At 48.7% G+C, this 18702-nt stretch overlaps 1 protein-coding gene across 1 annotated transcript in view; it reads right to left on the minus strand.

The window, feature by feature from the left end:
* The window catches only part of LOC140427099 (cationic amino acid transporter 2-like), a 73381-nt gene extending 54939 nt beyond the window's left edge, over nucleotides 1-18442 (minus strand). Inside the window, exons 1-2 of the mRNA XM_072512614.1 lie at nucleotides 18352-18442; nucleotides 7769-8145 (exon numbers count right to left, since the gene is read on the minus strand). Of these exons, the coding sequence (XP_072368715.1) occupies nucleotides 7769-8144 (376 nt within the window). The 5' untranslated portion in view covers nucleotide 8145; nucleotides 18352-18442. The remainder of the gene's footprint in view (nucleotides 1-7768; nucleotides 8146-18351) is intronic.
* Between the last annotated feature and the right edge of the window lie 260 nt (nucleotides 18443-18702).

The raw sequence follows: 18702 nt of genomic DNA on the forward strand, positions 1-18702 counted from the left end.
CGAGCAGTGGCAGCCGTGCGTACCATCGACAACATGCACTGCAAGGACTCATCAAGTCTCCTTAGGTAGCATCTTCCACACCCACGACCACTACCATTTGAGAAGGACAAGGGCAGTAGACACACGAGAACACTACCACCTGCAAGTTCCTCTCCAAGCCACTCACCATCCTGACTTGGAAACATATCCCCGTTCCTTCACTGTCACTGGGTCAAAATCCTGGAACGCCATCCCTACCAGCACACTGGGTGTACCTACACCTCAGGGGCTGCAGCGGTTCAAGAAGGCAGCTCACCACCACCTTCTCAAGGGCAAATAGAGATGGTCAGTAAATGCTGGCCGAGCCAGCATTGCCCACATACTGTAAAAATGAATTTTAAAGAGTACCACCGGGAGCTGTGGTCACTGCTGTGACTGAAGGACAAAACCATACACAGGACTGCAAAGTAAGTCCAGGATTTCACAAGGGCCAGGTTGCAGGCCCCGGAAAGGGAGGTGGGCATGGGACCAGGTTCATCGAGGCAGTGGGGAAAGGGAGAGCAGTAATGAAAAAGGGAAAATATCTTGCGGTGGGCCTCTGTTCAGCAGAATGTCCAAACAGGATTGATTCGTCATCCCTTCCCAGCCCTTAGAAATGTCACCAGCCGTCATATGGTGCCACCTCCTTGATGTGGGTGAAGTCCCTTTTGTGGTGGCGGAGGCCCTTAAGTGGCCATTAACACCTCCTCCCCCAACCTCCCGATGATAAAATCCCAGCAGAGGTGCGTAGGTGGCGAGCACATGAAGCAGCCTGTGCTCGATAATTTTACCAGCCGCTGCCTGCCTGTCCAGCCCTGGGGTGGATTGGGGGAGTGTGGGTGCAGGGGAGGATGGGAAGTGAATCTCTCAGGCAGAGATTGTGTCAATATCTAACATTGGTGAAATAGGTTGCTGAAGTGAAATAAGTGAACATGTATATCCTCAAGTGGAGGATATATATCAATACAGACTTGCTGGACTGATCGGTCTGTCTTCATGTTGTAACTTCACTACAATTCTACAATTTTGGCACTGACTATTTACGAGTGCCCAGTCCGGTCCTTCCCTAATGTTTGCCATTCCACACTGCAAGGGATTCTGGATCGCAATTAAAAGCAGGTATCCTGGTTAATTTTCTTTTTTTTTGAAAATATATTTATTAAAGTTTTTCAACACAATTTTTCACCCTTACAAACAATAAACCCCCCCCCTCGTAACAAAATAGCAAGAAATCGCACATAGCAAGGTATATACATGGTAAAACGATATGTTACATAGCTTTGTACACTGGCTCTCTCCCGTACGTGCCAGTTTCCCAAATCCTTCATGTGTTCTCTTGCTCAACCACCCCCCAGGCAAGTCCCCCTTTCCCCCTCGCCCCCCCCCCCCCATCACAGAACGTAACCCCCCCCCCCCCCCCTCCCCTGGGTTGCTGCTGCTGCTGGCCGGCCTTCCTCTAACGCTCCGCGAGATAGTCTAGGAACGGTTGCCACCGCCTGTAGAACCCCTGCGTAGACCCTCTCAAGGCAAACTTTATCCTCTCCAACTTAATGAACCCAGCCATGTCGTTTATCCAGGTCTCCACGCTGGGGGGCTTCGCCTCCTTCCACATTAGCAAGATCCTTCGCCGGGCTACTAGGGACGCAAAGGCCAGAATGCCGGCCTCTTTCGCCTCCTGCACTCCCGGTTCGTCCACTACTCCAAATATTACTAGCCCCCAGCTTGGCTTGACCCGGACTTTCACCACCTGAGATATTGCTCCCGCCACTCCTCGCCAGAACCCCTCCAGTGCCGGGCATGACCAAAACATATGGACATGGTTCGCCGGACTCCCTGAGCACCTTCCACATCTGTCCTCTACCCCAAAGAACCTACTCAACCTCGCCCCTGTAAAGTGCGCTCTGTGGACCACCTTAAATTGTATCAGGCTGAGCCTGGCACATGAGGAGGAGGAATTAACCCTACCTAGGGCATCAGCCCATAACCCCTCCTCAATCTCCTCCCCCAGCTCCTCCTCCCATTTACCCTTCAGCTCCTCTACCAGTGCTTCCCCCTCTTCTTTCATCTCCTGGTATATTGCCGCCATCTTGCCCTCCCCGACCCATACACCCGAGATCACCCTGTCTTGAATTTTCTGTGCCGGGAGCAACGGGAACTCCCTCACCTGCCGCCTCACAAACACCCTCACCTGCATGTATCTAAAAGCATTTCCCGGGGGTATCTCAAACTTCTCCTCTAGTGCCCCTAGGCTCGCAAACGTCCCATCAATGAACAGGTCCCCCATTCTTCTAATCCCCGCCCGATGCCAGCTCTGAAACCCCCTGTCCATCCTCCCCGGGACAAACCGGTGGTTACCCCTGATCGGGGACCACACCAAAGCTCCCATTGCACCCCTGTGCTGCCTCCACTGGCCCCAGATCCTTAGCGTTGCCGCCACCACCGGGCTCGTAGCATACTTTGACAGCGAGAGCAGCGAGAGGGGCCGTCACCAGCGCCCCCAGGCTCGTTCCTTTACAGGACGCCATCTCCACCCTCTTCCATGCCGCCCCCTCTCCCTCCATCACCCACTTGCGGATCATCGCCACATTTGCTGCCCAGTAGTAGCTCCCTAGGTTCGGCAGCGCCAACCCTCCTCGGTCCCTACTGCGTTCCAGAAACCCTCTCCTTACCCTCGGGGTCCTATTCGCCCACACAAACCCCATAATACTCCTACCTGCTCTCTTAAAAAAGGCCTTGGTGATCACGATGGGAAGGCACTGAAACATAAAAAGAAGCCTCGGAAGGACCACCATTTTGACCGACTGCACTCTACCCGCTAGCGAGAGCGGTAACATGTCCCATCTTTTGAAATCCTCCTCCATCTGCTCCACCAACCTCGCCAGATTCAGTTTATGTAGGGCCCCCCAACTCCTGGCTATCTTGATCCCCAGGTACCGAAAGCTCCCCTCCGCCCTCCTCAGCGGTAGCTCGCCTATCCCCCTTTCTTGGTCCCCTGCCTGTACTACAAAAAGCTCACTCTTCCCTACATTGAGCTTGTAGCCCAAAAAATCCCCAAACTCCCTTAGAGTCTGCATGACCTCCACCATCCCCTCCACTGGATCCGCCACATACAGCAACAGGTCATCCGCATAAAGCGACACCCGATGCTCTTCTCCCCCTCGGACCACCCCCCTCCATTTCCTAGACTCCCTCAATGACATGGCCAAGGGTTCGATCGGCAATGCAAACAACAGGGGGGACCCCTGCCTCGTCCCTCGGTACACCCGAAAGTACTCCGACCTCCGCCGGTTCGTCACCACACTCGCCACCGGGGCTCTGTAAAGGAGCTTAACCCAACGAATAAACCCTCCCCCGAACCCAAACCTACGCAGCACTTCCCAGAGGTACTCCCACTCTACTCGGTCAAAGGCCTTCTCCGCGTCCATAGCTGCCACTATCTCCGCCTCTCCCTCCTCCGATGGCATCACTATCACATTTAAGAGCCGCCGCACATTGGTGTTTAGTTGCCTGCCCTTTACAAATTCCGTCTGGTCCTCATGGATCACCCCCGGGACATAGTCCTCGATCCTCGTAGCCAGCACTTTTGCCAGCAACTTACCATCCACGTTGAGGAGCGAGATCGACCTGTACGATCCACATTGCAGTGGGTCTTTGTCCCGCTTTAGGATCAAAGAAATCGTCGCCTCCGACATTGTCGGGGGCAGGGTCCCTTCCTCCCTTGCCCCATTAAAGGTCCTCATTAGTAGCGGGGCCAACAGGTCTACGTACTTCCTGTAGAACTCCACCGGGAACCCGTCCGGTCCCGGGGCCTTCCCTGCCTGCATGCTCCGCAAACCCTCCAACCCAATTGGTGCCCCCAAACCAGCCACCTCTTGCTCCTCCACCCTCGGGAATCTCAGTTGGTCTAGGAATCATCTCATCCCCTCTTCGCCCGCTGGGGGCTGGGATCTGTACAGCTCCTCGTAGAAGGCCTTGAATGCCTCGTTTATTTTCGTCGCACTCCGCACCGTGGCTCCCCTTCCATCCTTGACTCCCCCTATTTCCTCCGCTGCCATCCTCTTACGGAGCTGGTGTGCCAGCATCCGACTCCCCTTCTCCCCATACTCGTAGGTCGCCCCCTGCACCTTCCTCCACTGTGCCTCTGCCCTCCCTGTGGTCAACAGATCAAACTCCGTCTGGAGACGTCGTCTTTCCCCAAGTAATCCCTCCTCAGGGGCCTCTGCGTATCTCCTGTCTACTCTTAAAATCTCCCCCACTAACCTCTCCCTTTCCATGCCCTCTGTCTTCTCCCTATGAGCCCTGATGGAGATTAGCTCTCCCCTGATCACCGCCTTCAGCGCCTCCCATACCACCCCCACCCGCACCTCCCCGTTGTCGTTGGCCTCCAAGTACCTGTCGATGCACCCCCTCACCTTACCACACACCACCTCACCTGCCAGCAGTCCCACATCCAACCGCCACAGCGGGCGTTGGTCCCTCTACTCTCCCAGCTCCAGTTCCACCTAGTGCGGGGCGTGATCCGGAACGGCGATGGCCGAATACTCTGTTCCCTCCACTTTCGGGATGAGCGCCCTGCCCAGAACAAAAAAATCTATCCGGGAGTAGGCTTTGTGCACGTGGGAGAAAAAATAAAATTCCCTGGCTTGCGGCCTGGCAAACCTCCACGGGTCCACTCCCCCCATCTGATCCATAAACCCCCTAAGCACCCTTGCCGCCGCCGGCCTCTTTCCAGTCCTCGATCTGAAGCGGTCCAGTGCTGGGTCCAACACCGTATTGAAGTCCCCACCCATTATCAGGCCTCCTACCTCCAGGTCCGGAATGCGCCCCAACATGCGCTTCATGAATCCGGCATCATCCCAGTTCGGGGCGTATACATTTACCAACATCACCCACGTCCCCTGCAACTTACCGCTCACCATCACGTATCGACCTCCATTGTCCACTACGATATTCTTGGCCTCAAATGAAACCCGCTTCCTCACCAATATTGCCACCCCTCTATTCTTCGCGTCCAGCCCCGAATGGAATACCTGTCCTACCCATCCCTTTCTTAACCTGACCTGGTCCGCCACCTTCAGATGTGTCTCTTGGAGCATGACGACGCCTGCCTTCAGTCCCTTTAAGTGCGCAAACACTCGGGCCCACTTCACCGGCCCATTCAGGCCCCTCACGTTCCACCTTATCAGCCGGATTGGAGCCCCCCCCCCCCCCCCCCCCCCCCCACCGACTAGCCATCTCTTTTTCTAGGCCAGTCCCGTGTCCGCGCCGCCCTCACCCTCTAGTCCCCCAGACGGGAGACCCCCGCCCCGACCACCTCTTCTGTGTCCCATTCCCCTTCGGCCAGTGCAGCAGCAACCCTTTCCGCCCCCCCCGCCCCCTCCCCCCCACCCCCCGCTAGATACGTGTCTAGCTTTTTTGCTCCCGCCATTTCACTCCCGTAAGTCAGCAGACACCTGCTGACCCCAGCTTCCCACGTCGTCCCGTTGACCTCTCCGTGTGGGAATCTCCCAATCAGTATACGTTCCTCCATTCCCCCTCCCGCCTTTCTTCCCTAGCGCGGGAAAAACCCCGCGCTTTCCTAAGCCTACCCCGCCCCCTCTGGCGCAGCTCCTGTCGCGGCCTTGCCTCTCTCCCCCAGCCCACGTAACATTTCCTGCGTGTGATTGACCCCCTATATAAAACAACCATCAAACATCAAACATCCCCCCCACCCTTACAAACCCTCAGTTTGAGTCCAACCTTTCGGTTTGAATAAAGTTCCACGCCTCTTCAGCCGTTTCGAAATAATGGTGCTGATCCTTGTGTGTGACCCACAGTCGCGCTGGCTGCAGCATTCCGAATCTCATTCCTTTCCGGTGCAACACCGCCTTGGCCCGGTTGAAACCCGCTCCACTCTTTGCAACCTCCGTGCTCCAGTCCGGGTATATTCGGATCTCCGCATTGTCCCACCTGCTGCTCCGCTCCTTCTTGGCCCATTTCAGGACCCTCTCTCTGTCCGTGAAACGGTGAAATCTCACCACCATCGCCCTTAGCGGCTCGTTTGCCTTGGGCCTCCTCGCCAGCACCCGGTGTGCCCCATCCAGCTCCAGCGGCCTCGAAGGGGCCTCCGCGCCCATCATCGACTCGAGCATCGTGCTCGCGCATGCCCCGGCATCGGCCCCCTCCACTCCTTCAGGGAGACCCAGGATCCGCAGGTTCTTTCTCCTCGACCTGTTCTCCAGGTCTTCGAGTCTTCCCGTCCACCTCTTGTGCAGCGCCTCGTGCTCCTCCACTCTCACCGCCAGGCCCAAGATCTCGTCCTCATTGTCACTGACTCTTTTCTGCACCTGCTGGATCTTTACCTCGTGAGCCTTCTGGGTCATCCCTAGTCCTTCAATCGCCGACAGTATAGGCGCCAGCATCTCCTTCCGCAGCTCCTCGAAGCAGCGCTTGATGACCTCCTGCAGCTCCGGCCCACACTCCGCTTTGTCCCCGGCCGCCGCCATTTTGCTTTTCTTCCCTCGCTTTTCCCGCTGCTCCAATGCCGCTTTTTTGGCCGTTTCACTTCTGGTCCGGTCCATAAAAGTTGAAGGGGGACCGCTCTTCCCGTCCCCACGGGTCGTCTTCAAAAAAATTTCCATTGGGGCTCCTCTAAAGAGCCCGAACGTCCGTGATAGCGGGAGCTGCCGAATCGTGCGGCTTACCTCCGCATAGCCGCAACCAGAAGTCATCCTGGTTAATTTTCTGCTCCAATGATCCAGATATGCTGTACCGTTTACTGCCACCCGCATTGAGATCAACGAACTGATTCTGGGACCCTCCAAGTCATCATGGCTCAATTACTGACTGGATAAACTTACTGATTTATCAGAGAAAGCTCCAGAGGTGATATTTGTGATGGAAATGTGATCGACACATTGAAATCCAATTTGCAAAACTGTAACTATTATTAAATACATAGTGAGAGCTATCAATGGGAATAAATGAGAATTACAGGGGAAGTGGGGCTAAACAGCTGGGCTAAACAGCTGGCTTATAATGCAGAACAATGCCAGGAGTGTGGGTTCAATTCCCGTACCAGCCTCTCCAAACAGGTGTCGGAATGTGGCGACGAGGGGCTATTCACAGTAACTTCATTGAAGCCTACTTGTGCCAATAAGCGATTATTATTATTTTTGTAACCAGAAATCTAATGACTACAGTAATTACTGACAAATTGTCTTGGAACCCATTGAGGTCAATGTCATCTGTCATATTGTCAGCCAATGCTGGGTGCGATTCTACTGTAGACATTAGTCCTGTTAGTTAGAGAACAAGGGACATCCTCCAAAGGATGACATTGAATCTGCTAGCTTGTCCTTACTTTAAATATACACAACTCCATCCAGAAAACTTCAACAAACTAATTAAATATCTCCACTAAGTGCTGAAAAGAACATTTATCAATCCAGGCTGTCAATCAATGAAATGAAATGAAAATCGCTTATTGTCACAGGTAGGCTTCAATGAAGTTACTGTGAAAAGCCCCTAGTCGCCACATTCTGGTGCCTGTTCGGGGAGGCCGGTACAGGAATTGAACTTGCGCTGCTGGCCTTGTTCTGCTTTACAAGCCAGCTGTTTAGCCCACTGTGCTAAACCAGCCCCAAAATAATGGTTTACTGGGTTGACACTCTAACAATCTACCGACACAAAATTCCATTCATGCCATTAATAGTTAAGGTACCATTTTGCGACAGTGATAAGAACAAGAGAATACTAGGTGGATACTTGCCAATGACATATGAGAGAACTAAATTCCAACCAGTAATGAAAGCCAAAAATTCTCCAATGGTTACGTAGCTGTAGAGATATGCCGATCCAGTCTTTGGTACTCTTGCACCAAACTCTGCATAACATAGTCCTGCCAACACTGATGCAAGTGCAGCAATTAGGAAAGAGATGACAATGCTGGGCCCAGACTCTGTTTTGGCAACTTCTCCAGCCAGCACATATACACCAGCCCCCAGGGTGCTGCCAACTCCCAGGGCAATGAGATCAGTGGTCGATAAACAACGACAGAAATTGGTCTCTTGGATGCTATCTGCTGTCACTATTTTCCTCCGAATAAGGCATTGAGCAAACGATTGGACTGGACCACAGGAAATCATCCTGGGGAAAAAACAACACAGAAAGGAAGAATCATGAAGCAAACATAAACTAATGCTGCGATATCTGCATCTGCTGACAAAGTCAGCTATGTGCTACTTTCTGACAACTTAATCAGATTTAACTGTAAAGATATTAAAATAGAAGGAAACCAATGCATTCTTGCTGATGAGTCATTTAATCACAGTTCTCCTGGCCAATTATGAGATACCAGAACTTGTTTTCACTGCTCCACAATGCTTTAATTGTTACAAAATTTCTACCTTACTCTTTTTGGCTTTGCAATTGTGATGTTGAGTCACAGAGGATAAATGCTTGACATGTTAATCTAAAATATCCCTTGCTACTATTTTAACTCATATATTTCAAAGAACCTAACACCTCTGTTAAAATAGGAAAAGGGATTTAAAGCATGTTGAATGCTTGTACGTTAGCACAAAATAGTATCACGTTTCAGGGCCATTGACATTTTTGGAGGAACATAAAATCACATTGAAACTTTAAAGCAGTTGGTGAAAAATAGACTGGAACGTAAAGGAATGTTCCTTCTATATTCTCATGCCTGCTTTATTATTTAACAATAGTTGACAAAGCTAGTCAAGATGTCATTTTAGATTAGTATTTTACTAATTGTAGTACTTTAACATTGAAATGTGTAAGTTTGTAGTAAGGTTCTGATACACTCAAATGCTCAATAATACGCTAAAATTAAGCCTATTATGGGCGACACGGTGGCGCAGTGGTAGCATTGCTGCCTCACGGCGCTGAGAACCCAGGTTTGATTCCGGCCCTGCCACTGTCCATGTGGAGTTTGCACATTCTCCCTGTGACTGTGTGGGTCTCACCCCCACAACCCAAAAGATGTGCAAGGTAGATGGATTGGCCACGCTAAATTGCCCCTTAATTGGAAAGAAAATTGGATACTCTAAAAAAAATGTTTTTTTTTAATTAAGCCTTTTATATGAAGACGTTAATTTTTTTTATTCATTCATGGGATGTGGGCGTGGTTGGCTGGGAAACAGTCCATTCCTAATTGCCCTTGAACTTGGCCATTTCAGGTGGCATTTATGAGTCAATGGCATTGCTGTGGCGTCTGGAGCCGCATGTAGATCAGGTAAAGGTGTCAGACCCTTCACTCAAGGGTATGAGTGAACCAGATGGGTTTTTACAACAATCATTTGATGCTCATCTTCAGAATTTTAACTCCAGACTTTTATTGAATTCAAATTTCACCATCTGCCATGTGGGATTCGAACCCACATCCCCAGAGCTTTACCCAGGGTCATTGGATTACGAGCCCAGTACTTCACCAGATCCCTGGGTTATTAAGAGAATGTGTATTTTATGACATCATGATGTCCCAAAATGTTTCACAGCCAATTTATTGCTCTGACGTGACAGCCAAATTACACACTGCAATGTCTCATAAGCTCCAAGGAAGAATAATAGGGAACGGCCTTAGTAACGTGGGTTAAGATTTGGATGTTGTTCAGGATACCAGGAGAACTCCCTTGCTCTGATTATAAATGTGTCATCAGATCTTTTATATCCACCCGAGAGGGCAAATTAGGCCTCGGTTTAGAATCTTATCTGAAAGACTGCACAACCGATAGTGTCACACTCCCTTGGTATGTGCACTGAACTGTCAACCTCATGTGCTCAAGTCTCTGGAGTCTCTTGAAGCCACAATCTTCAGATTTAGGGGCATTGGTGCTATCACTGAGCACAATTGCAATGCTGAACTGTCGCACGCAAAAGCACTCCTATTAATCTACCAAGGTTATTTATCTTGGTTACTGTGTAAATATTCAACCTGAAAATGGATGATGATGTAAAGTGGAGTTGAATTTTATGGCCGTGGGGGGCTATTTCTCACCCACCCATTACAAAAGTCAGTTTAAAACTGGCCAGCTTTAACAAAAAGCCACCCCCACACTGAAAACACTTCGCTGACAGCCTTAGTGAGCATAAAGATGGCAGATGGAGTTTAATCCAGACAAATGTGAGGTAATGCATTTTGGAAGGTCGAATGCAGGTAGGGAATATACAGTGAATGGTAGAACCCTCAAGAGTATTGAAAGTCAGAGAGATCTAGGAGTACAGGTCCACAGGTCACTGAAAGGGGCAACACAGGTGGAGAAGGTAGTCAAGAAGGCATACGGCATGCTTGCCTTCATTGGCCGGGGCATTGAGTATAAAAATTGTCAAGTCATGTTGCAGCAGTATAGAACCTTAGTTAGGCCACACTTTGAGTATAATGTTCAATTCTGGTCGCCACACTACCAGAAGGATGAGGAGGCTTTAGAGAGGGTGCAGAAGAGATTTACTAGGATGTTGCCTGGTATGGAGGGCATTAGCTATGAGGAACGGTTGAATAAACTCGGTTTGTTCTCACTGGAATGACGGCGGTTGAGGGGTGACCTGATAGAAGTCTACAAAATTATGAGGGGCATAGACAGAGTGGATACTCAGAGGCATTTCCCCAGGGTAGAGGGGTCAATTACTAGGGGGCTTAGGTTTAAGGTGCGAGGGGCAAGGTTCAGTGGAGATGTACGAGGCAAGTTTTTTACACAGAGGGTAGTGGGTGCCTGGAACTCGCTACCGGAGGAGGTGGTGGAAGCGGGGACGATAGTGACATTTAAGGGGCATCTGGACAAATACATGAATAGGATGGGAATAGAGGGATACGGACCCAGAAAGTGTAGAAGATTTTAGTTTAGACGGGCAGCATGGTCGGCACGGGCTTGGAGGGCCGAAGGGCCTGTTCCTGTGCTGTACTTTACTTTGCTCTTTGTTCTTTATACAGTGGCGCCCACAGGGGGAGGAAGTCCCGACGATGAGAACTGCCAGCCAATCTGATTGGTTGGCCCAACAGCTCCAGAACTTAGTAGTCGGACTGCAAACAGGCCTCTGGAGGAAGAGTAAGGGGTCCTGGACTAAAGAAAATCCTATGAATGGGGGCGAAGGAATGGGAGGAACAAATTTTGGAGGCCAGGCTGGGAGGCACAAAGTGGAGCGGGTTATCATCCTGGGTGAAAGGGCGGGTTATCATCTTGTTTCTGCACTCAGGAACTCCGCTTGCCGGCACTCATCTTGGTCCCCAAAGCGACCCCCGAACCCCACTCATCTATAAGGTGGTCCCCCCCCACCCCCCCCACCCCCACCCCCACACCCACCACCACACCGCACACACACACCCGTATCCCTCTACACACGCCCAGGCCCAATCCCTGTCATGCAAAAAATGCCAGCTTGGCACCTTGGTAGCGCCAGCCTGGCAGCCTTGCAATGCCCCTGCCAGTGTCACATGGACAATGTCAGGACAGAACCCAGGTGACCCTGCCACAGTGCCCAGCTGGCAGTGCCAGCTTGCATGGGCACTGCCAAGGTGCCAGGTTGGCATTTTTTGCACGAGCGTTCGGGCTGGGGATGTCAGGGGTCACTTCAGGGGCCTTAGAGATCGGGACGTCACTTAAAAATGGCATCCTGATCCCTCGCTACACTGGGGAGTTTGGGCGGGAGGAGCACCTCAGTGTACAAAATGGCTATGTGTTCCCCATTGAGGCCCCTTATACAACGCGAATTGCGTTGAATAGCCACGTGTTTCTCAGCACTGCGAGCTTCGGGAAACACGCGGCTAAATGTGCTCGCAAGGGGACTTTGTTTCCAATTAGTTGAATCAAGCCCTTTATAATAAGAATATATTAAAATAAACTTTCAATCAGTTGGCAATCATAGCCAAAGGTGATGGCAATAATATTCATTTTCACAAACAGTATTGCTTAGAAATAAGCTCCATTACTTAAAATGTTATCTCCTTCAAGAAGTGTCTAATTCGAGTACAAGTAAACCAAATAATTTGAGTAAATGTGCATGAATATTATTACAATATGTATTATGGTTATTGGAAAAAAAAGCGACTATCAAAGCTTATCCTTGTTTTGTATTCTGGGTGAGCCTTCAACTGATTGTCTGATCTTGAGAGACAGAAGGACAACTGCACCATGGAGAAATGTTGGAAATGTGGGGACTGTGGGAAGTTATTTTTGGTGCCCATCTGCAGTAGAAACTCCGCGTTCACACAGGGCTGAGGCCATTCAGCTGCTCAGTGAGTAGAAAGGAATTCAGTGTTTCAGCGGCCTGTGGAGACACCAGCGAATTCATACTGGAGAGCGGCCATTCATCTGCACCGAGTGTGGGAAGAGATTCACTCAGTTACCCAATCTGCGGACACACCAGCGAGTTCATAATGGGCAGAGACCATTCACCTGCTCTGACGGTGGGAAGGGATTCAAACTTCATCCCAACTGCAGATCCCCTCAAGATTGTGCCAGAGCGTGGTAACTCTCTGTGAGCTCTCTCCCACAGATCCTCTTCCTTACATCTCTTATAACATTACTAACCTTTTAAAATTTAATTATAATGCTAACACTGGGAGGGATTCTCTGTCCCGCCAGCAGTGTCCTCTGGTGTGGCACCCCCCCCCCCCCCCCCCCACCCCCGCCCCCCCACCCCCATCTCTCCATCTCTCCATACATCTTCTCTATAGAGTGGTACTACGCTCCATATGCTTCAACCGATGTCTGTGTCTATGCATTTACCTTGTTACTTATCATGGGCGGGATTCTCCGTAATCCGCCATCCGGCGCCAAAAACGGCGCGAATCAGTCTGGCATTGCGCCGCCCCAAAGGTGCGGAATCCTCAACATCTTGAGCGGCCGAGCCCTAACCTTGAGGGGCTAGGCCCACGCCGGACTGATTTCCGCCCCGCCAGCTGGCGGGAAACTGACTTTGCCGAGCGGCGCATGCGCGGGAGCGTCAGCGGCCGCTCACGGCATCCCCGCACATGCGCAGTGGAGGGGGTCTCTTCCGTCTCCGCCATGGTGGAGACCGTGGCGAAGGCGGAAGGAAAAGAGTGCCCCCACAGCACAGGCCCGCCCACGGATCGGTGGACACCGATCGCGGGCCAGGCCACCGTGGGGGCACCCCCCGGGGCCAGAAATCCCCGGGCCCCCCCCAGGACCCCGGAGCCCGCCCGCACCGCCTTGTCCCAGCGGGACAGGCATTCCAGAAGCGGGACTTCGGCCCATCCGGGCCGGAGAATCGCTGGGGGGGGGCCTGCCAACCGGCGCGGCGCGATTCCCGCCCCCGCTGAATATCCGGTGCCGGAGAATTCGGCAACCAGCAGGGGCGGGATTCATGCCAGCCCCCGCGATTCTCCGACCCGGCGGGGGGTCGGAGAATCCCGCCCCATATGTCTTATGTTTTTTCATGTATGGAATGATCTGTCTGGAATTAACGCAGAACAATACTTTTCCCTGTACCTCAGTACACTTGACAATAAAGCCAATCCAATCCAATCATCAGGACAGATTCGCGAGAATTCCAAACCTCAAAGGGAACAGCATTTATACTGCAAGGGAAGAGGGTGTTGATTGGTTGTGGACTCTGACTGGTAGAGGCGTTGCCCTGGAGAATGCACCAGGGAACACTTAACTGCCAAGCTTTTGTTTAAATTCAAACTAGGTGGGTTGATTCTGATTGGTCAAGATATTGCCATGGGAAATTAGGTATTAGGGTTATGATACACTGGTCACTCTATGTAGAGTTGTTATAAGTACAGTTGTGATATTTCTGTTTGTTCAGTATTGAGTGAAATCTGAAGTGACTTCATGTTAAATGCCACAGAAAATCTTCACAACGGCAAATATAACCATGAAAATTCAGACATCAATGTGCCTACATTGTAGCCTTGTTAAAATCAGAATCACTTACCTTGTTTCTCCAGGAGATTTAGTTGCTTAAAATATCACAGGATAAAATCACAGCTCAGACTTTGAAAACTTGATAATAAACAATTTACTTTGTCAGTGCATGTTTACTCCTGTTTGCATTTGTGTCACTTCAAGACAGGTTGAAGAGTGAAAATTGGTTGCCAACTTGAGTCAACAAATGGGCTTCATGACTTTATTGGATAAACTATCCAAATACCTAACCCTTGAAAACTTAGCCAGTCAAATCAACACATTGTACAGAATTCTAAGCTTGTATTTTAAGAGCAATGTTTTGGTTTGTGTTGCTGATTGATAGCCACACCTATGAATCACATGAGCATGTTACTCTTGATGTTCTAACCAGAGGAAGAAAATGACGGACAAATCTCAGCAATGCCATTGAGAGAAAATGATCCACTATGCATTTCCTCATTTAAGTGTGGAACATGTGAAGTTGTGACAATGCACACTACTTAATAAGAGTCAGGGATCAGAAAAACTGAAGTAAGCAAAAAGAACAAAGGACAAAGTAGAAGAAATAAATTGGTGAAATTGGCCTTTAGCAAGATTTGAATCGCCAGCCTGTTTTACACCATTAACTTCAAAGAAATGAAAAATGAAAATGAAAATCGTTTATTGTCACGAGTAGGCTTCAATGAAGTTACTGTGAAAAGCCCCTAGTCACCACATTCCAGCGCCTGTTCAGGGAGGCTGGTACGGGAATTGAACCGTGCTGCTGGCCTGCCTTGGTCTGCTTTAAAAGCCAGCGATTTAGCCCAGTGTGCTAAACCAGCCCCAAAGAAAAGAGATATTAAGCAAGGTCTAAAATGGGCCACTAAATTATCATTGTTTGACAATGCCACTCAAAACCAATATGAAGACCAATATCACCATTCAAATTGTAATATATGAGTATTCATGCTGCTAACAGTTTTAGCCATATACAGGAGGTCAGTCAGGCTCCTGATTCAGTGAATGTTCTGGATTGTGTTTGCTAATCCCTGAGCAATGGTACGACATTTAGCTAAAGCATCCTTAGTATAGGAAGAGAAAATACCCAGCCAAAGATTCTGGTTCCTGACCAGCAACAGAAACATCCTTATCACTGCACAGTCCCACAAAACAGCAATGTTAAAGGTCAGATAATCTGTTTTTGTGATATTGGTTACAACATGAATAATGGCCAGGATACCATGCAGGGACAACTCCTTGCTTTTCTTCAACATATTGCCATGAGGTCTTTTACATTCATTGGGAAGGTAGAGAGGGCCTTGGTTTAACAGCTCACATGAAGGACTATATCTTTAACAGTGCATCACTCCATCAGTACTGCACTGGAATGTCAGCTTAGACATGCTCAAAGCTCAAAGCATTTGAGTCAGACTTAAACCCACCATCTTCCAAACTGTAGAGGGCTACAACTGAGACATGGCTGACACCATGTCCTCCTGTTCGTATGTAGGCTGTTCTCCATAAAATGAAAAAAAATACCACAAATGTTGTCCCCTCTCCCCCTCGCCTGTTCTGGAAGTGCTGCTCACTTTTTGTTGGATGACATTGTCATAGATGCCAAGCACCATGCGATTCCTCACCTAATAACCATTGGTCAGACCAACGACTGCAGTAGTCCTATCATCAGAAATCCATAAATACATCTGGGTGGACTTTACGGCGTGAGGCATTCAGGGTGATCCACCATCCCAATTTTCAGCCTTTCATCCAGATCATGCCTTCCCGGGACACACCCTACTGTCATTCTGTTGTCTGGACTCTTTGTGCTTACATCAAACGTGGCAGGTTCACTACTAATAGTACCGGCCTACAATGGATCCGAGATTGAGATCCAGGGCAGCAGCATTAGGATATCAGAATCCCTCCGTGAACTTCCGCTCTTACAGGCTCCTGAGGAAAGGCCACCAGATACCACCACCTTCCCGCTCCTCCAGCCCTCCACTGCCAATTCCACCATCCCAGGCTCAAGCCTTTACCAGTGTCCACATGGCGAAGGTTCTTTTTTTTAAACCAGTGTTGTTCACCCTGGATGGATTATCCATCGCCCTCCTTCCCCTGCCCCACCCCGACCTAAAGGTCAGTTGACGCCTCGCCGACCAAATGTCTGGCTGCTTGGCAGCAAAATTGTGCTGCGGGTGGCATTAATAGGGTTAGAATGCAATTTCCGCCCCATCAGAGAGAAAGTCTCACTCTAGCTGCCAACCAATCAGAATGGTTGATTGTTCTATAACCCAGCAGCACTAGAAGAGAGTAATGGCCACTGTTGGGATGACAAACAGCTGCAAAGAAGAAAAGAAGATGCCTCCAGGGCTTGAGGCTAATTCAAGGGTTTTGCGTGGGCCCGGCTGGGAGACGGCAGTGGGGGTTAGGAGGACCTATTGCCTGAGGCGGACGCGAGGGAGGAGCGTGCACCCAATGGATTCAGGGACACTCCCAAAGTAGGTATCAGCGCCCCACCCCCCTTCCTGCCCAACAGCAGCTCAAGCTGCTTACCTTATCCCGCAGATTGAAAAATTGCAGTGAAGGTGGATTGAGGCCTTTAAGTGTCAGATAATTCACCTCAACAGGGCCTAAGTGAGTTCCACAAATTCACCACCCTCTGCGAGAAGTAGTTCCTCCTCATCTCAGTTTTAAATCTACCGCCTCTCAACCTATATCTGTGACCTCTCGTTCTAGAGAATGCTGGGGAGGTCCTTAAAATTCAGCTCACAATTTATATCAGGAATCAGCAGATCGCAATCAATATGCTAAAGTTTATTTCCTAAATTAAGGATAGTGAAGGCATCACATGTTCCAACTGCTACCCTGTCTGAGAAGAGTTCACTCAACACAGACCAGTTGCGATATCCTCCACAGTCAAAGTGCACTGAGCAGCAATCCAGATTTGCCCTACACTTTTCTTACAAGAGTTGAGGGGGCTGTAATGCTTCTTATAAATCATTGTAAAGTGTTTCGCCTGGAGCTGAATTGTTATTATTTCTGTTAGATGTCAGATGTACAGAATTACTCATTATCTCCTTTGTTCCTTGTGACTGCAAACAACTTTTTTATCCTTTGTTATCTGTTTGTACTCTGAACTAAAGGATCCTGTGCAGAAGATATATATGCAAGAAGCATAAATGTGTTCAACGTCATTACGCTTCAAGAGGGTGCCAGGCTGGACCAGAGATTGCAACATATAGAAGGTAAGTGGCTTAACAATTTTGTTTGTAAGTTTTGTGAAAATTTGTAAGGAGTGCGGAGCCTTGTGAATTAGGAATCTGGATCTCGGAATTCAATGTGGAGGTTGATGAACCTAATCCCAAGATTCCCTTAAATCTCTGTTGATTCAAATTCATGGTTGGAAAATTGGAATTGAGTGTGTTGCAGCTATGTCCCCATCAAGGCAGACAGCAGCAAGAGGACAAAGTCTGTCTGGAGGCTGGATATGTTTTGTAGCTTTGGAGAATATTGTGTTTGAAACATAAACAGGGATTAGAGTTAAACCCAATTAGAAACTAGTCATTTTGTGAAGGGATTCTTGAACTGGCATTAGGCCCCTCCATTAACATATTTTACATTCCTCACCCCTGTTTTAGGTGTACACTTAAAATATGGTCCCCATTAATCTAGCAGCAGATCCAACATTGAATACTGATTATCACTGCTACACTGGTATGGTTTGTGCCCATTGTATACACACATATCAATTCCGACCAAAGTATTTTCTGGGTTTAAGAAGCTGTAATCAAATGGTCTGTTTTATGGTTCACATTGTAGCTAACAAGCACATGGCAAATGGGACAGCTTAGTAATTGAATGTATTATATTCTATAAATTAAATCTGCTATCGGTTGTGGTGTTTCAGGCAATATTATAACGGGGTGGACGTAAATATTATGTTGTTGGCTATCTTTTTTAAATTAAAAAGCTTTTGTGACCACATTCCACGTGTAGAAGATCACTCTGATAGCATTACAGTTAAAAAGAGAATTAGCAAGGAAAATGTATTCTCTCAAAAGAAAATGACTTGGAATCTGAGACTTGGCTTTTAAAAGCCTGGAGCAAAAGGTAAGGAAGGAAGGGGTTCCTCAATTCCAGCTCCTTGAGCATGTTAGAAAAGGGGAGAGTGAGTTCATTCTTGATTTCAACAGCGCGGAAGCATAGATGAGAAGGGTATAGGAGGAGAATTCAAAGGAGAACTGACTGCCATGCTGAGATAGAGTTAAAACTTATAATAGTAAAAGTTCAGCACAATCCAATATACTAAAACCACAAGTGGAAGTTAGCAACATAAAATTGAGGCGAGGGAAATACAGAACATACATTCGCTTTCTTATACAGAATGACTATTAAAACATTTATCATAGCCACTTCACACACAATGGGTATTAACATTATTGGATTAACATCATTTTATTTTTTAACAAAATCATTTTTTTACCTTCTGAATACTGCTGTGTATTTTGTAAAGTTATCTTCTTTTGAAGAAAGTCCCAAAGCTCATAGAAGATAAGAAATCTCTGAAGTCCGTTGTTTAAAGTCACATTGAATAAACGCTCAAAGCGCAACTAAAGCTTTAGACATCCCACTGCTTCAATTTGCATATTGTGTTGAGAAATTTTCCAAAACATTCAATGAAGGATTGATTATAATACATTTATTCAATTTGAAGAATTCCAAATTAAGAGGAACTGCTTAGTAGGCAAAAATGGAAATCCGATTTTAAATCTGCACAAACTTAATCCTTTTAGAATGCAGTGTGTTGTTTGAAGTATGCAGCAGAAAGTGCATG

This window comes from Scyliorhinus torazame, chromosome 7 (assembly GCF_047496885.1).
Source record: "Scyliorhinus torazame isolate Kashiwa2021f chromosome 7, sScyTor2.1, whole genome shotgun sequence".
In the NCBI taxonomy this organism is placed as follows: Eukaryota; Metazoa; Chordata; class Chondrichthyes; order Carcharhiniformes; family Scyliorhinidae; genus Scyliorhinus; species Scyliorhinus torazame.